The 23886-nt window shown below is 32.8% G+C and overlaps 1 protein-coding gene across 1 annotated transcript; it reads right to left on the bottom strand.

The window, feature by feature from the left end:
• Nucleotides 1-11704: 11704 nt before the first annotated feature.
• LOC145245642 (protein CFDP2-like) lies at nucleotides 11705-12184 on the bottom strand. The gene has a single exon (XM_080107205.1). The coding sequence runs from the start codon at nucleotides 12182-12184 to the stop codon at nucleotides 11705-11707; it is 480 nt and encodes a 159-aa protein (XP_079963331.1).
• Between the last annotated feature and the right edge of the window lie 11702 nt (nucleotides 12185-23886).

The following is a 23886-nucleotide window of genomic DNA, read 5'->3' on the forward strand; positions in this document are numbered from 1 at the left end:
TTTTCTCCTCTTTTTTGGCTTCTTATTATTCTTTCTTCCTCTTCCCCTTTCTTCCTTTTCATTTTTCCTTTCTTTTTCTTACTCCTCCTTTCTTACATTTTTTCTGTTTCCTGTTCTTATTCTCAATTAACTTTATTGGATTTAACCTGCCCTTCCTGAATTTTAATCGAAGGATATAATAAAATCCATTGAATAAGGTTCAATGGATTTTATTATATCCTTCGATATTTCCACTTTTTTCCTTGTTTCTGCTTTCATAATCATTATGAAACTTTAAAACTTTCACAAACTGTTACAAATTTTTGTATGCAAATATGATTCAATTCATCTTTGTAGTTTCTTTTAATACACTAATCTGCAAAATTTATTGTATATTTTGCAAATCTATTTCCTCTAATGAAAAGAATTGCATTTTTCGAAACTCCATGGAATAAGGTCTTTACATTTTATCTGTACTCTTTGTCCGATAATTAAAAATTCTGTATACCTTCTATACAGGTTTTAATGCTTTTTGAGAATTTTAATTAATTTTTAATAAAATTTTATTATATATTATGGTTTTAATTGTGTAGTGAATATAAATAATTGTACACCTTTATTATTGAGCACTATTATATAAACTTTGTTAAATTCATTAGTCTTTATATTTGAATATTCTTAACCTGGAATATATATATATATATATATATATATATATATATATATATATATATATTATTTTATTTTATGCTCTTTTTTACAAATGAATTACTATTTTTCAAGGCCCGAATGTCATTTAAGGATAAGGAACATATGTATATAACGTGTCAAAATTGATTATTAAGAGGATGGCTCGACAAAAATTTTTGAAAACGACCACGTTATAGTCAGCTAGGAAGTAGCTCTCCATTATTGTGTTCCACAGACATGTAATTCTAGGAAAGACACTTATGCTTATGGAAGTCTCCTTTAGTTTTAGGTGAGATGTATGACGGAAATGACGCCATCTATTTGGTTTCTTTTCTTTTCATTACCAATCATTCCCAGAGTTAAAAAAATAGCTGTAGAGCAATTTCCCCATTCTTACTCATCTCTTCAGATTTCATATCTTTTCTTACAGATTCCAAAATAACTTTCTTTCCTCACAAGCATGAAGTTATTAGCGTGGTCATACTTGCATAAAATTAAAAATTGTTTAACTCAGCAGTACATCACAATTCTCTATTCTTATTTAATGTTCATACATTGGTTTGGTTGTTTTGTAGAAGACTATTGATTTTGTTTTTACAAACTATAATTGAGTTTTGAAACGTGAAAGGAAAAATACAATAACATCAATGTTTGATGCATTTTAGCTCAGGAAATCATCTGATTCATATATAAAGCAAATCTCTTTTATATAAATCGAATACATAAAATATTGTTATTATTTACTTACAAACTATACATCACAGGTTCCAGAGATGTCCCATGGTTTCCTTGACACGAATAGGCAATTAATGTTTAGAAAAAGACCTTACTACCCATTTCAAATCGAACTGTTTTGCAAAGCTTCCAGATGTCCCCTCTATTAAACAGCCTTGATAATACCAATACGTTGTTCTTTAGTTCAAATTCATTGATTTTTATTAAAGTCTTGCCATTTAAGTTGACATTTTAATAAGATGGCATACAATCATGCTTATATTTCTGCTGACATTTTAAGAACAATCTTCACAATGAATTGCTTAATTTTGAAATGTATTTTAAATATTATTACTTAATTAAAGTTATATTTAAAAAAAAACCCCATCTATATTGCATATGAATCCAGTTCATTAGTAAATGGAGCTTTTTAAAAAAAAAATTATGGTTTAATTTAATTATTACGAATAGGTCAGTTATAATTGTTATGCTTTGTTGCTTTCAAAAAGGTTGAAGAAATTAGAGAATTGGTTGGTGATGAAAAGAAAAACTGAATAGATGGTATCGTCCTCTTCATTGCATCTCACCTAAAACTAAACAAAAATTCCATAAGCATAAGTGGCTTTCCTAAAAGTACACGTCTCTGGAACACAGTATTGGAGAGCTATTTCCCAGCTGACTATAACATGGTCGTTTTCCAAAAAGCCATCCTTTTAAATAATCAATTTTGACAAGTTATATCCATCGATGTTTCAGCGTCCACTTGTCCTCATATGAAATTCTGGTTTTGATAAGTTTGTAAAAACAATATATATATATATATATGTGTATATATATATACACATACTCCAGGTTAAGAATATTCAAATACAAGAAAACAAAAACCAAAACAATGACTATAACGATGTTAGTGCTCAATAATAAAGAACAAAGTGTACCTTAATTGTCATTTAAAAAAAAAAACATTATTTTTTATGTCAGTACACAATTATAATCATGTTGTGGTCTAATTGATTATAACAATAATCAACCGATTTTCATCATACGACAGAGAAAATTTATTTCACTTTCAAAAAATTATATTCTTATATATATATATATATATATATGTGTGTGTGTGTGTGTGTGTGTGTGTGTGTGTGTGTGTGTGCTTAAGTGGCCGACTTTAATTTGAACTTAGAGTGCTCAACAATAAGAACTGAATTTTTAAGGGGCTGACATAATATAAATATATATATATATATATATATATATATATATATATATATATATATATTTATGTCAGCCCCTTTAAAAATAAATTACATTTACATAAAAAAATTTACATAAAGAATAATATATATATATATATTATTCTTTATGTAAATACAGTCATATCTTGCTACGACGTGCAGACCATTTCAATCATATTTGATTTCATCAGACAAAAAGAATTAAAATACAAAAATTTAATGGGTTCAAGACCATTTTCAAAGTTTGAGAAGAGAAAATAAGCCACGACTGGCGTAAAGCAAAATTAAATATCTCATGTAATCTTATTGGTTGGCTGGTTGGTTGGTTGTTTCTGGTTTATGGCATATCAACCCTTTTCAGGTTATTTAATGCCGAATCCAAATATTTTGAAGAAAATTTTTTTAATAGAATATATTTGTTGTTTTCAAGTAGGTTTCTATTTAACCCATAGTTGGAACCCTAACAGGTACTACCACTCCGGGTCAGAGTGGACCTGGGAGCAATGGCAATTACAGGATGTCTCCACACTCCCCAAAGCCTGTAAGCTGAGGCTTCACCACTGGATATAGTTTAAGGTCATATCCAGGACCTGTCATTTTTATTGCTTTTAGACTTATGCCGATTCTTTGTTGCTTATGCCTTAACTATATATATATATATATATATATATATATATATATAAATATATATATATATATATATATATATATATATATATTATGTCAGCCCCTTTAAATATTCAGTTCTTATTGTTGAGCACTCTAAGTTTAAATTAAAGTCGGCCAGTTAAGCTCACATGGGCAGATCATGATGTTATAATAATAAGACCACTCTCGCCATCTAGACATTTACGCTTTCCATAAATGTTAATTTCAATTGCATTTCTCGCAGTTAATGTTGGCCATGTGATTTATTCCTTGCTAAAGATAGTTTTGTGGCCGGGTTCGAATCTCCTGACCGGCTATAATCATAATTTTCTCTCTCTCTCTCTCTCTCTCTCTCTCTCTCTCTCTCTCTCTCTCTGTATATATATATATATATATATATATATATATATATATATATATATATATATATATATATATATATATAATGCATGTTTCTAGCTTCCAGCCGTTATCAGCAAGGATTACAGCAACTAGCAATCTATCAATGAGCTACTTTGGCTCGCTATTTGAATGTACATGTTTTATCACTTTCGTATTTAAGTTTTGTTGGCGTTTTTAGCAATATTAGGAGCTTCGAAATATTCTTATTTCTTATTTTTTTTTTTAGAATTTTTTTCTGCTACCTTAGCGTTTTTTAAATAGCTATAAGCCCTTTTTTGTTATTCAAATATATATATATATATATATATATATATATATATATATATATATATATACTAGCAGGCCACTCGGCGTTGCCTGGTCATAACGCATGCATGAATATTATATTTTAGTTCATATAAAAACTGAGACATGCGCAAGCGAGTATTACGTTTTTTTTTCTGAACAGTTCACTTCTTTCTAGTAAGTAAAAAGAATACTCAGGCTGAGATAAAAACCAAAACAGTGATGAGTCCCGTATAGTTACTATTGGGCCAGCTTGACACGATTTATAAAGTATTTTCAAACCTACTTATTTTTAACATAAGTAATCTGTCATGTGAACCATTTATGCATGTGCCTTTATGGAGCATTTAGCAACAGATAAAAATTTGATGACCCACTCACGGACCAATTTTTCAATTTTTACTCCTTAGCATGTGTGTGTAGCATTATAAGCATAAACAAAGATTGTATACCAGTGACTTATATGCAAAAGTTTAATTTTCGACAGAATACCTCCAATAAAGAAGGGAGAGGTGAAATATCCTTATTCCATGGAGTTTCAAAGAATGTAAGGTTCTTTTCATCAGAAGAAAGAAACTAGTTAGCAGATAATAAAGATAGCTAAGCTTAAGATTTCTCTTTCTCTTTGGCCTAAATATTCTCCAGTGATCTCCCTCCTCCCACAACATACTTTGACCTATGCTACCGACCCAATTCTTGAAGGAGGAAAAGCTATTTAGCTCAGTAGCCTGATAAAAACTGAGAGACAAACACTTTCATTTATAATTTTAAATTTTTGGCACTAAGACCCGCTCGTGTATTCACATTTCTTCAACTGACAGATTTTTATCATCCCCCAACGTTATTCTGGCAAGAAAACCGGCCAATAGCTACAAATGTGTTTCACTCTGATGAAAAGGTGTTTACATTTGTAGCGATTGGCCGGTTTTGTTGTCAGAATAATTATTATGAAGATATATATTATTTTATTTAGGTGTCCAAGAACACAATACACGAATTGTAATTTTGGTTTTGGAGTCATGAGTAACCCCAGTAAATTATGAATGGATGGCAGATGTAGGTTAAACCCATGGGTATATAGTCAGTTTTAAGATTAAAAATATACTTTAAATTCTTAATTTGTTAAATAAGCTATCATAGCATTTTCTGCATCTGTTTAATTAAATTAATTAATAAATCATAGATGCTTTTTAGTATTTACTAGACTTGAAACATCAAACGGCTCTTGTTTTCTCCCTTTAACTGTTATAAGTACTGACGACCTGTTTTCCACATAATTTTTCAACTAATTTTTAGAAAATCAATAACGTGATGGATTATCTTCCTTTGTAGTTAGCTTTTCCCAACTATCGAAAACCACAATAGATTAAAACGAGAGAGAATAATAAAATGTTGAATAATAAAACATAGAATAGGATCCCTAACATGGAATGTTGTATGAGGATTAATAAATATAAGGTAATTATTTCCCTATTTAATAAAATATTAACCTAAAACTGATCTTAAGATAATCGACATTTTGTAAACATTGAAGCCACCATTGGGCAAATACGAAACTAAAAATAACCATAACGTTATAGCTAGGTTGTTCTGGCCATATTATAAATATAAAAATAAAATTCAAAAAATATTTTAAAAAGAATTAATTATGTGAAATAAAGAAATATAGAAATCTAATGTAGGAATTCAATGAATAGTATTATTAAAAGATATTAAATGGCTACGGGTTTTTGTGGAAACGTCTTATGACAGGTTTTAAATAAGGATACGAAAATTAGGTGATATATCAATATTTAAATAAGCTCTTGACAAAGGATACGTCCAGGATATATGTTTTCGCATGCTTCATTTTCTTTAAGGGAAATTTCTTTAAATAATGTTCTATTGTTTAATGTTTTTTATTCAAGAAGTCTGAAAGAAGGCTGGTTATGTGAAGATTTTCAAACGACATAATGCTTGAAATTGTCCAACCGGTATTGAAACAATTGTAACTTACAATGAAATACACTTTTTGTTGCTACCAATTCCTTTTCGTTTTGTTAATACAGTATATTAATGCTCAATTATAAAATATGATAATTTTGTAGCTTACTTTTTAAGTCATCTCTTTTTGGCTTAACATTCATTGGTATATGAAAAATTTGCTGAATTATACAAACCCAGTAAAATTCAGTATATTACAAACAAGTCTCTCTCTCTCTCTCTTTATTTATTTATATATATATATATATATATATATATATATATATATATATATATATATATATATATATATATATATATATATGTAGGAACAAACCGAGTTATGTGTTCATCAACGTTTTCATCTTTATTTCCAGACTTCCTCTGGATATATATATGATTGCTACTTCTTGACAGAAGTTTGCCATCTCTTCAGTTAAGTGTTGTGCGGCTGTGGGTACGTAGGTGACTTCTTAGTACAGTTTTTGTCCTACATGAAAGTACACGTATGTGAAATAAAAGCTTTCCTTATTGTAAAGGTGATCGCATGATGATAATGTGAATCCTCGAATGTCGTGCCAAGCCACTTTTAGATTTGCAGATTAGACTACAAATATAACAAAAGCCTCCTTATAAGACCGTCTTCCTGTCTTTGATTGTGTGGTTTTAGATGATTAACAAAACCAGTTCTGACAAAAGGGATCTGCCACATACATACGCTTCAGTTCCTGTTGTAATTTCTCTGACATTACATTTTCGTCCTGCTTTCTTTAAGCACGTTTTACGACTAAGATCTACTCGCTGCTCTTCAAAAATGTTACAACTTTCTCTGGTGGTTTTTCTCCACAATGATCGATCTTTCGTTTGGGCTTCCCAGTTATAGTAATCCGTCTCAAGTATTTTCAATTTGTTTTTAGAAAATCCTTAAACCTTTTTCTTGGTTTATGTTGTGGTCCTTTACCCCTATCTATCTTACTATAAAACATTTGTTAAGGAAGTCTTTTGTCTTCCATTTTAACCAATTGTCCAGTCTAGCACATCTAATTTTGAATGATTTTCATTTCTATACAAGTAATACTTGATCGTTCAAGATATACAGTGTCAGTCATCGGAGTCCTCCAGTTAATATTAAGTATCCTCCAAATACAACTTTGGTGAAGCCTTTCCAATAACTTGAGATGCCTTCAATATGTTGTTCAAGTCTCAAAGTTCATTCGGGCTTTCATAGGATGATGTAACTGCTAAAGCAACTCCACAAAACTAATACGACAGCCTAGTTTCCTTAGAATCTTCCCGAGTGCATTGCGATTATGGTATCAAAATCTTTTGTCAGATCAACAATAACTTAATACAAAGTCATTCGCTATTAGCTGTCACGCAGAGAATATCATGTCCATTGTGCTATGGTCAGATCTAAAACCATACTGATTCTTTGGAATGATAGAGGGACAAATCCATTTCAGCAAACGATTTAACAACATCTTTGCTAAAACCTTTCCCACTGCTTCAAGCAAGCTAATGCCTCTATTATCGCCACACTCAGATTTTGACCACCTTCCTTTATAAATTATTGGGATTTTGAGGGGTAGCATTACCATGCTAAACAGCAAGGATGGGTGCATGGACTGCATTGATAACGTTATCACCTGCAAATAGCAATAATTCAACAGGTATCCCATCAAGTCCTGGTGCTTTTCTCTTATTAATCTCTGTTATTGTGCTTTTGGTCTCATCAATTCTGGAATCAATCATCATCTCATCAACGACCTTCTTTTGAGGAGACTATCAATGACTATATCATTTACTTTAGACGGATTATCAAAAAGATCTCGAAAATGTTCTGTCTATCGTTCCATTATCCCCTCAAGGGGAGAACCATTTTGACCCACCACTTGTTCTTCTTTCGATGTCTCTTACACTGTACATTCAATTTTGCTTTTTATACACTTTTTTTTTTTTAGCTGATCCATTAGAACACAAACAAATCTTGTGAGCCTTTTTCTTCTCTTTCAAAAGATTGGTGATTGTAGAATCATTTTTCTCTTCCAAAAGATTGGTGATTCTAGAATCATTTTCATTAAACCAATCCCTGTGTTTGTTTTTCTTAAAGCCAATAATTTTAGCTCCTTTGCTATGCAACAACGAACACTATAGACAGATGAATGAAAAACTCAACATAGAGACCTGTACTACTGCCGCAGAAAGTCCATTCAGCAACGGTACTGTAGAACGTCATAATTTGATAGTTGCTGAGGCAATGAAAAAAACAATTGACGATGAGAAGTGTGAACCTGAAATTGCCTTGGCATGGGCTATTTGTGCAAAAAATGCCCTCCTCAATTACTCTGGACACAGTCCAAATGAACTTGTATTCGGTTTCAATGTAAATACACCCTCAATTCTGACAGACCAGTTACCTGCTATAGAGTCCTCTACTACAAGTGACATGGTGAGAAAAAATTTAAATGCTCTCCATAGTGCAAGGAGAAACTTTTTGGAAGCTGAGTCCAGTGAGAGAATTAGGAGAGCTCTCAGGTCTAATGTCAGAACTTATGCTGATGAAGATTATGCTACCGGAGACCAAATCTATTATCGGAGGCAGGGTTTTAAAGGATGGCGTGGTCCAGCAAAAGTGTTAGGCAGAGAAGGCCAGTTTGTCTTAATCAGACATGGCGGAGCATTTTATAGGATGCATCCGTGCCAATTGATGAAAGTGAATAAAAACAACGAAAAAAAGAACAAAAAAAGCTGAAATGCTGGGAAACACTACAGAAGGGAAGAATGAATACCTTTCAGTTGAGGAGGAGGAGTTGCAGAACCAAGTGGTAGAAAGTGAAGATATAGACAGAGAAGAAGTTGTTGATAGTTCTACCAGTTTAAGAGATAAGACTGAAAAACCTGGCCGAAATAAGACCATAACTTATAAAATAAATGGAAGTGGGGAGTGGAAGAAAGGAAAGGTTATGTCAGTACAGCCTAAATCAACTGGCAAATATAGTCATTGGATCAATATAGAACCTGAGGATGAAAACGAGGATCAAGTTTGAATCAACTGGAATCATATTGATCATTGGAGAGAAGTGCCCCAATATACTGAACAGGAAAATGTAGTCCTGCTCACCGCTGAACAAGAGCAGTCGAAAGCTGTAATGGATGCCAAGCATAAAGAAATAAAAAACATGAACACCTATGAAGTATTTGAATGTGTGCCATACACAGGTCAAAAAACAATATCCACAAGATGGGTGATTACTGAAAAATTCAAGGATAATCAGAAAACAATGAAAGCTCGCCTTGTAGCACGAGGCTATGAAGAAAATAGTAATCTGAAAACGGACTCCCCAACATGTAGCCGTGAAGCTATGCGAATGGTCATGCTAACCGCATCAATAAAGAATTGGATGCTGCAGACCATAGATTTTACCTCAGCCTTTTTGCAAGGTGGTATTTTAGAGAGAGATGTGTACCTGAGGCCACCATCTGATGTTTGTCCTAAATCTCAAGTGTGGAAATTAAAAAGATGCATCTATGGATTGAATGATGCTCCACGGGCATGGTACAAGAGAGTTACTCAGGCTTTGATTGAATTAAAAGGAGTAGCAAGTGCTTATGATAATGCATTGTTTTTGTGGCATGATATTAAAGGAAATTTGACTGGAATTCTTGCTATGCACGTGGATGATTTTGTTTTCTGTGGAAACACAGAGTTTGAAAGGGATGTGATTGCAACATTGAAAGAAAAATTTAAGGTGGGATCTCATGAAAGTGGAACATTCAAATATGTTGGACTGAATGTTAATCAACTGGAAAATGGGATCACTGTAGAACAAGATCTATATGTATCTTCCATATCTCCAATAGAAATAAGCAAAGGGAGGATACTGAGGAAAAATGATGAACTGAATGAAGAAGAAAAGCATGAGTTGAAGAGACTTGCAGGTCAGATGATGTGGGTTTCAACTCAAACACGCCCTGATATAGCTTTTGATGTGTGTAAAATGAGCAACACTGGAAAGCATCCCAAAGTAAAAGCCTTATTTGAGGCGAATAAAGCCTTATCAAAATTGAAATCCAAGAAGGGTTCTATAACATTTCCAAAATTGGGAAAGCCCTCAGATTTACACATTTTGTGTTATACTGATGCCTCTTATGCCAGTCTGGAAGATGGATCTTCACAGGGTGGTTTTGTTGTCTTTATTGGAGGAAGTACTGACAAAATGGCCCCCATGTGTTGGGCGTCAAAGAAATTGGACAGAGTGACAAAAAGCCCATTGGCCTCAGAGACTCTTGCTCTGAATGAGGGAGCTGATGCTGGTGTTTTGACTGCGGTTATGATACAAGAGGTATTTCAGTTATCTAAATTGCCAGACGTTCTCTGCAAGACAGATAATGCATCACTTGTGGAGACATTGAATTCCAACAATCTGGTAAGCGATCGACGATTGAGAATAGATGTAGCAAGGCTGAAGGAAATGAAGAGTAGAGGAGAGATACAGATAGAATGGATCAAGGGTTGTGATCAGGTCTCTGATTGTTTGACCAAGGCAGGAGCTTCGTCTGAGCTTCTAAGGGACTTGTTAAATCAGAAATAAATTATTCACTTGAGGACAGCAGCAATGTTAATGTAGACATTGGTTACCTCCCTTGCTTCAGTTACATGGTTACCTCCCTTGCTTGTGGTGATATAAATAGGAGTCGGCCATCTTGGTTTAGTCAGTTCGTTCGTACAGTTTAGACAGACTACAAGTGTCTCAACAAATGGTGGAACTATCAACAACTTCTTCTCTGTCTATATCTTCACTTTCTACCACTTGATTCTGCAACTCCTCCTCCTCAACTGAAAGGTATTCATTCTTCCCTTCTGTAGTGTTTCCCAGCATTTGAATGATGCTCCACGGGCATGGTACAAGAGAGTTACTCAGGCTTTGATTGAATTAAAAGGAGTAGCAAGTGCTTATGATAATGCATTGTTTTTGTGGCATGATATTAAAGGAAATTTGACTGGAATTCTTGCTATGCACGTGGATGATTTTGTAGAATTTTTTAATCTTTGGTACAAAAACTCATAACGAACAAGAAAGTCATTTATACTGGTACCTGACGATCTTTTATAAGTGTAAAATTCCTTAAAAGTCATGTAAGCGCGCGTGTGTTCATCCTTTAAATATATGTCATCCAGTTTCTTTATTAAGATCTTCAAGCCATCTCGTCCGCCGATGTCACTTGTTGGCAATTCACGGACACATTCTCTAATATTCGGTGGTAGCGTCAAAAACACTGCTGGCCCTTTTTTTTCCTCAGAAAGATCCGTGAACAACGACCACATTTCAACGTCTTGTTTCCAGTTCTCGTAAACATCCTCCCCCTCCAACAATGGAGGTTGTTTGTTCGAAGTTGCCATATCCGATATCCGATCTGTCTAGTGCTACAGACAAGCTGTACAAAAAAAAAAAAATTTTTTTTTTTTTTTTTTTTTTTTCGTTTTGTCGCACACAGAGGGATATCTCTGCTACCATTTGTTGAGACACTTGTAGTCTGTCTAAACTGTACGAACGAACTGACTAAACCAAGATGGCCGACTCCTATTTATATCACCACAAGCAAGGGAGGTAACCATGTAACTGAAGCAAGGGAGGTAACCAATGTCTACATTAACACTTGTGACTTGACTTATTCTCAAGTTCTGTCAAATGAGATATTAATAAATGATATCCTAAGAGTTTCACATACAAGTTGGAGATATTGATGCGTTTAGGCACTTTTACTCCATTGGCTCTGGCTTTTTTCCTTATTCACAGCTTAAGTTTAGCACAAACAAGTTTGTGATCAGTGTCACAGTCTGCATTCCACATAACCCTTACAGTACACATATCCTGAAGATCACGTTTGCACATGATAACATAATCAAGAATATAACCATATCTTGATTTAGGGTGTACCAAAGTTACCTTGTGATTGTGTTTTTGTTGGTAGAAGGTGTTGCATATTGCAAGATTATGTTCAGTGCATAACTGCAAAAGAAAAATTCCATTATCATTTGCCTCACCAAGGCCATATTTTCCTAAGACACCCCAGGTGTTCTGATCACTTCCGACCTGTGCATGAAAAGCTCGAATCAACAAAATCTTATCTGCTTTTGGTATCCCTTTGATACAATTCTCTAGATCTTGATAAAACCCTATTTTGACATCCTGCCTACTATCCAAAGCAAGGGCAGATACTGAGATAACTGACACATAACGATTACAAGGTAAAGGCATCCTCAGCAACATGATTCAATCACTAATTTCACAAGGTTGGTCTAACTGAGATGTAATATTTGTCCTGATAGCAAAACCAACTCCTCTTTCCCATTTTTACTCCCTTGGGTTTGCCTTTCCAGAAAAACGTATACCCTTCACCTTTTTCAGTAAGTTGATCTTCAGCACTAAAACGGGTTTCAGATAGAGCAGCAATATCCACATTGTATCTAATTCTCTGGCAACAATAGTTGTTCTTTGCTCTGAATTAACTGACAATTTCATATCAAGAAGTCCTTACGTTTCAGGTAGCAATATTCAATTTAGTTTTCTTTTTAGAATATATCACATTGTTTTTGTTTTTTCTTTTATTTCCTCTGGCGAAATGAACAACCGTCAGCCGCAGGTAGCTGACCAGCTGAAAACAGGAACAGACGATTTTAAGGACACCTTTTTTAGACATCTCCCATGATCTGGGTGAGCAGCACTGTCTCTTAAAAGGGCTGATCAGTTGCACAAATCCCGCCGAAACTAGTTCCTGTCACTCAAAACTAACAACGATAATAAGTTTAAGCCGCCTATGTGCAGAATTGTGGCTACATACTTCCAACTCGTCTCTATCGCCACAAGACTTTTAAAAAAGAGATATCTGTACCAAATGATCTCAATGATAAATGCTTGTATGACACATGTATCACTCTCTGAGCATCCACACTCAGAATCCAATGACAAGCAAGTGCATGATAACTGGAAACTGTATCAGTTGTAGGTTTTCTTCTCACAAAAGCGCTGACTTGTTGAAAGATACTTAATGACACAGAGGTCAGGCCACCACTAGCCGCCAGATGCTGGGCAGACGCATCGTGGATTTGGAAATAAAAAGGTAATGTAACCTATTTCATAGACATTTATTCATACTGATGTAATGTATAATACTCTGACTGGGTGTCATTCCTTTGGTTGCCAATCACATAATCGTAAGACGCATGTTTTTTTTTTGTTGTTATTGCACACAAACAGACTTGCTTCAGAAATCTCGATCCAAAATAAGGACAGTCGATTTAATACAACAAAACATATACACTTTCGTTTTACAAGCAATTTCCAAAGAAGTATATATGTATATATACATTTTCCAAACTAACTGTATATATATATATATATATATATATATATATACATGTACATATATACATATATACATATATATATACACATACATATATATATATATATGTATATATATGTATATATATATGCATATATATACATATGTATATATATATGTATATATATATGCATATATATATGTATATATATGTGTGTGTGTATATATATATATATACACATATATATATATGTGTATATATATACATATATATATATGTGTGTGTATATATATATACATATATATACAGTGATGATCATATTTATTGGCACGGTAAAATAAAAGTTAAATTTTGTCTAATAAATTCTAAAAAAGGGATTAAATTAAAGAAAATAATAAAGTATATTATGTATTTTTAACTGGCCTTTCCGATGCAGCAATCGGATTTTAGAAAAAATAAATAACAAAGGAACAACAAACATAATTGCAAAAAACCCTTGTTCAAAATTATTGGCACGGCTTTGTTTTTCTTTTAGTATCAGTATAATATCAATCAATTTCCGGTTTACGTGCTTTCTGAACTTTTTTATAGCCATATTATCCTTGTTTAACGCTAATTCAGTGAATAATTTTTTTCAGATAATTTTTAGATAGCGATTTATTTAAACTATTATAAGTGACTAAATTATAATTTTCAATCGCCATGGTTAAAACTAAGGAACACAGCGAAGACGTCAGGAAGCTTGTTGTAGCATGCCATACCAATAGGGAGGGCTATGATAAGATTTCAAAGAAGCTAAACCTTCCCAAATCTACTGTTAGAGCCATAATAAACAAGTTCAAATCGCAAGGCCACGTTATGAGTTTAGAGGGTAGAGGGAGAAAAAGGATTCTTTCCCCAAGAGATGAACGGAAAATTGTTTGACAAGTAAAACAAAACCCAAGGATCTCTGTTGGGGAGATTGTTGATGAACAGAGCACCTCTGGAGTGAATGTATCTCGACATACAGTTGGTAGAGTTTTGAAGAGAGCTGGTTTAAAAGCATGTCGTCCGAGAAAGACTCCCTTATTGAAGCCTATGCACCTGAAAGCAAGGCTAGCCTTTGCAAAACGTCATATTGATAAAGATGTTGCATTCTGGAAACGTGTTCTATGGACTGACGAAACGAAAATAGAGTTATTTGGCCATAATAAAGTGTCTTATATTTACAGAAAATCTGGCGAAGCTTTCCTGCCTAAGAACACCATACCCACAGTGAAGCACGGTGGAGGCAGTTTGATGTTTTGGGGATCCTTTGCTGCCTCTGGACCAGGGCGACTTGTTAAGGTCACAGGTAGCATAAAAAAGGAAGATTATGTTAAAATATTGGATGAAAACCTGAAAGACTCTGCTAAAGAGCTCTCACTTGGTCGTCGTTGGTGGTTCATGCAAGATAATGACCCAAAGCATTCGGCTAAACTGACTAAGAAATGGCTTGAGGACAATCATATTAATGTTTTGGAGTGGCCATCACAAAGCCCAGACCTTAATCCAATTGAAAATTTATGGAGAACATTAAAATTGAGGGTAATGCAAAGGAAGCCTAAGAATCTTATTCAATTGGAGGATTATTGTCAGGAAGAGTGGGCTAAAATTACTACTGAAGAGTGCAACAACTTGGTTGTAAACTATGAAAAGCGACTGAGGAAGGTAATCAAGGCCAAAGGCTATACAATTGATTATTAAATAAATCGTGCCAATAATTTTGAACAAGGGTTTTTTGCAATTATGTTTGTTGTTCCTTTGTTATTTATTTTTTCTAAAATCCGATTGCTGCATCGGAAAGGCCAGTTAAAAATACATAATATACTTTGTTATTTTCTTTAATTTAATCCCTTTTTTAGAATTTATTAGACAAAATTTAACTTTTATTTTACCGTGCCAATAAATATGATCATCACTGTATGTGTGTGTATATATATATACATATATATATGTGCGTGTATATATATACATATATATATGTGCGTGTATATATATATACATATATATATGTGCGTGTATATATATACATATATATATGTGCATGTATATATATATACATATATATATATGTGCGTGTATATATATATATATATATATATATATATATATAAATAAAGTGAACTTGTCTTTGTGTGTGCGGGATGGTTTCAATCAAACTGATGTTTTAATTTTTGGTCTATAGATTTGGAACTTGATATATAGGGGATTTTGACCTGAGGAACTATCGATTTGGTTTTTAGCCGGTAAATGTAGTCGTTAAGGAGTCAAAAGTAAAATAAAATTGAACTTAGCAGGAGTAATTCAACTAAATTTTCTACTTCTACATATGTGCGATTATACATTTATACATTAAAATCGATTCATTTCGAACATTTTTTTTTATACAGCTGTCGATAGTAACGACTAAGATTGAAACACTAAGTGCATTTGTCTTGATTCTAACCGATGGCATGTAAGTCATTTTTTTTACCATATATCCCTACTATATATTGGGTACAATATAATGATCAATAGAACATTGACTCTATAATACTAAATACAACATCTGCATGAATCAAAATATCATATTTAAGAGTATTTTATACCGGGCCACACCGGGGGCTACTGTTATATAATCGGTAATGATAATTAATTGAGGATTGGCTCTATAATAATAATCACAAAACCTGCATAAATTAAAATATCGTAAATTAAAATACTGTATTTAAGCTTATTTCCCGACAAGGTAATGCTGACCAGCCTACTAGTATAGATAATATATACATACATATTTTATCTATCTATATATCTCTCTCTCTCTCTCTCTCTCTCTCTCTCTATATATATATATATATATATATATATATATATATATATATATATATATATATATATATATATATAACTTTTTCTTGTTGTGGTGGTCACGATTACTGAAATACAGAATCTTAATTCCTCATTGGAGTTGATCAGGTTCCTTAATCGGCATACCGATTTTGATCATCTAGTTGTTGTCGAATGCTTTTCTTGCGGTTTCTTCGAAACATGACTTGTAATGTTATCATATAGTAAACATTGTTTTCAGATTGAAATTTAAACATTAGTTTTCTTATCTATGAGTGAGAGAAACTTGGTTTTATTAGTGCTCTGGATGCCTCCTCAGTTTAATGTTTCTTTAAACACAGTACCACCCGGGATATAGAACTTTTTTTTGTTGGTGGTGTCCGTGAGCCATTTCAAAAGTAAAAAAACAAACTAAAATCCCTTCTAGAGGGAGGAAGAGAATTTGGTTTTAGCAGTGCCTTAAAAGTCTACTTACTTTTATAAGCACTCAAAATGCTAGATAGAGCAGGTACTAATTCAAAAGTTAGTTATCGCCCCTGAATTATACTGGACAACGATAAAATTAACTTTTCTTTATCATTTTAGAAACGCAAAAAAGACTCACTCCATGCATATTTAAGATTGTAAATCAGGCTTTGGTTCAATTATAACATTACATGCATTAAAAGTATTTGTTCACAAACCTGCATTTTTGAAACTGGCATCGTTGACTGCACAAAATGAAGGCAACTTCGTTTAAGAAATGAAAATAAACACTTACCTGAAAAAAATAAAGAAAACAAAGAAAGATTTAGTCAGATAATTTGTATATAATTTTATTTTTAGCATTGGAATTTTTCAGATTCAGTTTTTAAAATAATCTGAAATTACTGGAGGTTTTACTGGTGTGTAAAATGGAAAAAGTAGAAAACAAAACAAAGCACAAAAAATGAAAAAAAGATACAATTTCAATTCGTTTTTCACACATTGCACTACAGATTTTAAAAAAAGTCATGAATTGCATCACTTACAATTTACTCGTTTCTTTCAGCAAATGCAAAGAAAATATTCTGTTCATAAACCATTTCAATCATAATTTACTTCTCAGTATTTGTTGAGCATATGTAATTATCTGAATATTTGAGTCAATTTACCATTGTCAGATTAGAATCAACCTTTTAAAAATAAGAATACAAAGATTTAGAGTCGTTACATAAGCAGTTCCGACAAGAACAGTGAAACTCAAATCAAGTTGCGACTTTTACAGAAGTTTACAAGTTAAAAAAAAAAACACTGTTACTTGCCAGACGACTATTTTACAATCAATTAGAAGGATCAAATTCCAAATTTTATGTAATCTTTTGGATATTCTTTTTGAAACTTCTCATTTGGAATATCTTGGATATGCTTTCATTTACCTCTACACAAAGAATTAGCGTAATATTAGGCTTAGTTTGGGGTAATTGTTATGGTAGAGTTATGAAAACAATACTTCGGTTTATATCGTGTGAAAGTATGGAAGCAATATTGCAAAATACATTTATATACAATATAAAACTAACAATTTATTTTTCTAAATAACCTTTTTTGAAAAAAAAAAGAAGCTTAATAATACATTCTATTCATTCAGTGAAATTCTTTAAAATTAATAAGTATTGAATCGACATTTGAGATCAAACTATTGTTAAAATTCAAAAACGATGAAGAAGCAACTTATTCATTTCTAAATTTTTTAGATGAGGATTTATTATTCGTATTATTTGGATTCATTAGACTATTGTTCTCATTTTAAGTGCCATTTCCACAACGTTTCGGCCGATGTAACCTCCGACCTTCTTCAGGTGTATTTTGTCGAACTTAGGAATGTTTCTGTCAAACTTGGGAATTTGAACGAAATTTCTAATGGAATCCTTTATTTACTTCACGGAGGTAACATGCTCTTGTTCTATCAGGGCAATATCACTTTTTCAACTATATCCGCAAGGACCCGTGGCGCAGTGGTTAGGGTACTTGTAAAAATCAATTGTAAAAGTCATATTCTGAAGGTTTATGGTTCGATTTTCAGCCTGGGCGACTGAAAAATAATATCGAATTACTTAGGACTTCTGATGGCTGATGGAACGAGGGCATGCTACCCCCATGAAGTAAATAAAGAGTCTTGTTCGAAATTCCGTCCCAATTCCTGAGTTCGACAAGATTCACCTGAAGAAGGTTGCAGGTTATAACAATCAAAATGAGAACAGCAGTTCAAAGAATCCAAATAATACGAACAACTTATTGATATCTACATAACAAAAAATGTAAATCACTTTAAAAAAGGAATGTAAATAAGTTACATAAGTGAAAACTATTGCTTTAAAATCTTCAGTTATGTTAAATAAACTTATTTAAATGTTTCTAAATCTGTTCTTAGGTTAAAAACTTTTAATTGCAGATATCTATAAATATTTAGATGCGCTGATTAGAATTGGAAATTTGCATGCAAAGAATGGAAAATTGTTTTAGAATTTTAGAGTTAGAGTTACATGTACAGAAAGTTGTGTCACAGACAAAGAGTCTAAAGAGATACGTGGCGAATAAGCTTGTAAATGAGTAAGTGAGCTTGTACAGAAGTTAATGAGGTTGTAATTGAGCTGATGAACTTGTAAAAGAGTTGATGTGTCTGTAAAGGAGTTAATGAGCTTTTAAAAGAGTTGATGAGCTTGTAAAAGAGTTGATGAACTTGAAATGCTTGTTGGAGATAAATATTTTGTAGTATTAATCTGTATTAATCTGATTGGCTTTGCTTGATATGAAGACAAAACGGTCACCACAGTTTCAACATAAAAGACAAACATTCTCTCTAGAATTCATATTCATTTTAGCAGTTTTATCGACACAGGAAAACAAGAATACACAAGAAGTCTGTTTTTTTTTGGTTTGTGTGTTTCGTACAGATTGTTTCTTACGGAATCTTTATATATATATATATGTGTGTGTGTGTGTGTGTGTGTGTGTGTGTGTGACTTCGAAGTTGTTGTCCCTGTGACGAGCGTTGTTATCAATAGAAATCTATATCCTCTCAGAAACGATCGTATAGAAAACTGTCGTTTTTTCTTGTGTCTCAATCATGTAACTGCTACAATTTGATAAAATCTTTCTGCTTTCTTTTTCTCAACTGTGGAACAGAGTGATTAGTTTCATGATAGCCATTCCCTTATGATTGATGGATGAGAGATAATGTATACTGTATATTTTTTAGAAGAGCAATAAAACTCTCTAGAAACTTGTTATCTTGTGCTGTTCCTTATTAATTACGTTTACGACCAACTATCAAAAAAAAAAAAAGAAAAAAGGAGACAAAGTAAATAGAAGTGGAAACAAATTGCTGCAGTACGTGTCATCTACATTATAAGATTGTAATTGCTTGTTATCTGGATGAAGATAAAAGAATTGGGCTCTACAAATGTGATTATTTGAGTAAAATCTCCTAATAAGTAAAAATTATCTAAATTTCAATATTTTAGAAGTGATTTTATATTCTGTCAACAACTATTATGTTTTTTTCCAAGAAAATGAATTCATTAAATCTTTAGGTGATCTGAATATTATTTATGCCTGTCATTTCTTTTTGTGTTATTTCAATTATCTTCCTTGCTATTCAATGAAACCATATTTAATATTGTTAGTTAGATTAACAATTTTTGATGCCTCTTCCATGATATAACTCTCAATAACTACCACAAAGATGATTTTAGTGTGTGCACATTTGTTATTATATAGAAAACTAATAAATTTAAAAAAAGCTTTAGCAGGTACGTCCAATTGTAAGATTTTCATTTTCCTCGTTTTTCGCAAAAACTGATACCATTTTGAATATTTTCATGGGCTAAACACACATTTGAACATTCTTAAGCGAGTAATGGCTAGACAAGACTTGATTAAGCAAATTATTCTTTTTCCATGGCTCTATTATAAAATAACCCTTTTTAATTTAAAAACGTTTCATGTGTTTCCTTATTTTGTTTTGTTTCTAGTTGAATGCCAGTTAAAAGATCTTACCAAACAATGAATCTTAAATCTAAAGGCAGATTCATTGTCTTTTACGATCGACATTGTTAATATTTTCTGCTGATTTTTGTGATTATTTTTCTAATATTTGATGTCCAAGAATAACTCATTAATAATTCGCCAGAGATTAAATAACATTGGTGAAAAGAAAGTGCCGACAAATTAGTGTGGATTTCATAAATAAGACGATGAAAGTGCCATGTAATTAATTCTGTATTAACAATTAACAAAAATGTTAATTAAACACCCCGATTATTGGGGGGGGGGGGTATCTACAAATATGGATATCCTTTTCTTGTCACCATTTTAAGCATCAGACTCCTCAAATGCTATCAAAATAAATGTCATTTTTAATTATTAATTGAAAAGAAAGAAACTTATGGAATTTCAGAATATTTTGTATATGTTTGTGACTATTTTTATAACCTTGGAAAATTACAATTACTGTGTGAAATTGTAATAATTTCCATGCATCAAAATAACTCATTGGTCAACATTAGAGACCTGGTTAGTATCCTGCGAATGTTAGCTCTTTTAATCTCAGGAACAAAAAGACAGGTAAATAACCTTTGTAATTCCATGCATGAAACTAACACAAATCGAACACATCAAAGTAGGAACAAACGGAACTACAAACCAAAAAGAAATGGAACACAAAAGAGAATAACATAGTTATGAAATGCTGAAATGGGCTTCTGGAAGTGAACAAAACTACCCTGCAACTGAAGAGAGGATTGCAGAGCAAGTCAGACAGTCAAGAGATGGTTGTTCTTAGAGCAGGAACTGATGGAAATCAAACAAAAGATAGATGCTGTAAAGAAATATCTCTTAATAAAAATACACAGGTGGCAAAATATTAATATTGAATTGGAAAATGAAAACCAAGAAATTACAGACCTCTCTGAGAAAGAAGCGAGAGAAATTGAAAACATCAAATGATTTACGAACGAGGAGAAAACAAAACTCCAATCTATAAGAAACAAAGAGTGGAAGAAATTAAAATCAAAAACAAAAAAGTAAACTGACTCCTTTTATATATCTCAATAGACACTATCATAAACCTAAACAGGTTAATGTATGAAGGGGTAAAATTAGTAAGTATGAAACTAAAAGTAAAATATAAAAGAATTGAGAGACAAAACCTGAATGGGAAACCATACTGAAAACTCACGATCAGCAAACTTAGAAAACAAGCTAAAACTGTAAGCAAGATGAAAGGGAACATGAAATAATGAATAAAGAGGAAATCATAATGAAAAACTAAATAAGAAACAGGAAAAACTAAAACAAAAGATAGCAGCAAAAGAAGAATGATTGAGATGATATAAATCAGAACAGCACAAAAAAAAAAAATTGAAAAGAATGGACGACAGTTTTATTAAAATGTAAACAGAGGAATAACAAGAACAGAACAACCAGACCCGACAGAAACAAAATGCATCTGGAGCTAGATCATTCGTAGACATTTTTGCTGACGACACTACCATCTATAGCAGCACATCAAAGGCCGTAAACGACCAAGTTCTCTCTGATTCTCTCTCCTCTGATCTTGAGCAAGTGGTACAGTGGGGAAAAAGTGGCTGGTTACTTTTAATGCATCTAAAACCAAGCTTCTATCTTTGCATCATCAACGTTCTGATCCCCATCTGGCATCAATTAAAACGAATGGCTCTCGTCTTGGGGAGGCTCCATGTTTTGACAAGCTTCTGGGCTTGACCTTTACTCCTGATCTAAAATGGAATACATACATCAAATCTGTTGCCAAAGTCGCTGGAAAAATGATGGGATCCTTCTATCGATCCAGTAGATATCTACACGCTGATGCAATTCTCTACCTATATAAGAGCAGGTACGTCCAAGGATGGAGTATTGCTGTCACATCTGGGCAAGAGGTGCTAGGAAGACCTTATTCTGCATGACAGAGTTCAGAATAGACTTCATAGACTAGTGGGGAATGCCCTTTTCTCTTCGTTGCAACCACTTTCTCACAGAAGAGACGTTGTGAGCCTGTTTCTGTTTTATCGTTATTTTTATGGCAAGTGCTCGTCTGAGCTCCAATTTATGGACAAACTTTCACAAGAAACACTCGTTTGGCTGAAAACAATATCAATAATTTCCCCTCTCTTTATCTGTGCCTAAACCTAAACGTAGTTCCATGAACAAAGCTTCTTTCTAAGAACTGCACACCTGTGGAACTCTCTTCCGTTTACCTGCTTTCCAGCTGAATACAATGTGGCCGTCTTCAAGTCCAATGTAAACAAGTTTTTGATGAGCCGTTCCCCTTAAGTAATCCAGTTTACCAAATCTACATTTCTAACGATTACTATATTGTCCTTTTGACCCCTGTATACTCTTGAACCCTTATCCTCGAGTGGCCTATGGGCCTTGATAAGTGGTGATTCCTTTGTAAAAAAAAAAAGCTAGATATTTGGAAAACCTCAAGACTGCAACAGAAATACCAAATGGCTGAAAGACATGGAAATACTTCAGGAAATTCAATAAGGAACAGAAACAGAAAGTAATGAAGAAACGTTGAAAGGACCTTAAAGAAAATGGCAAACTGGAAAACGCTAAGTCCTGATAAAATACATTCATATTGGTTTTAAAAAAACTCACGACTTTCATTAAAGACTCGTGCAAAAAAAAAAGATGATGTATTTGCAAAACAAACATATCAGAACAGATGACGAAAGGAAGAACTGCAATAAATTAGAAAAACGCCCAAAACGGAACAACCCCAACAGCAGATAATAACCTGTTTACCAGCAATACGAAAATTCTAACGACACAATTGAGTGAACAGATCTATCACTCGCTTAGCAATCGTTAATTCGAGGAAAAAAGTTGCTGGAAACGAAAAAGAGAAATGTGCGACCTGTTATACATAAATTTAAAAAATTCTGAAGGTAAAAAGTAAGAAAAAGAACATAGCCATGGCATGGATTGACTAGAAGAAAGCTATCCGACTAAATTATTAATATGATTAAGAAAACAACTGGAACTGACAGCTGGAAGAAAACACCTGAATGAGATAACAATATGGAGATATGTCTTCGAAGGACACTCTTTATCACCACGAATGTTTATCATAGCCAACCACATACTAAGAAGATGTGATTCTGGATAAAAGTTTACAGATACAGAACAAAGAATAAACCACTTGATGTATATTGATGCCTTAAAGCTATATACAAAAAGCAAAAATGAACTGCAAAAACTGATAAACATGACCAGAATATCCAATCAACAATTTGGAATGGAAAGATGTGCACTCTTAGAGATGAAAAGGAGAAAACTGGAGACACCTGAAGGCATGGAACTGCACAGCCAAGAAGATATTAGTGTATTTTGTGGACATGATACCAACAAATATTTAGGAGTTCTGGGAACAGGAACCATAAAATCTACAAGAATTAGAGAGGAGATTAGAAAAAAATACCAGAAAAGAACAAAGAAATTCTTAAAAACAAATTTATACAATAGAATATAGTTAAAAGAATAAGCATATATATTTCGCTAATAAGATACTCTGAACCATTAAAAAGAATTAGGCATCTTGATCAAAAGACGAGCAAATTAATGATCATGCACAATGTACCGATAGATGATACTGACATACCGAAAAAGAATGTAGAGGGAAGGGGATTAGTAATTATAGAAGATTGTTATTAGTTATAACTTTACTGAATTTATTTCATATCACACAAATTAAAAAAATTTATTTCATATCACACAAATTAAAAAAATTTA

This window comes from Euprymna scolopes, chromosome 23 (genome assembly GCF_053919585.1).
Source record: "Euprymna scolopes isolate OS-2025 chromosome 23, ASM5391958v1, whole genome shotgun sequence".
Lineage (NCBI taxonomy): Eukaryota > Metazoa > Mollusca > Cephalopoda > Sepiida > Sepiolidae > Euprymna > Euprymna scolopes.

Coding starts and splice junctions, on each gene's coding strand:
- LOC145245642 (XM_080107205.1), bottom strand. CDS start 12,184: ATGTTGCTGAGGATGCCTTTACCTTGTAATCGTTATGTGTCAGTTATC.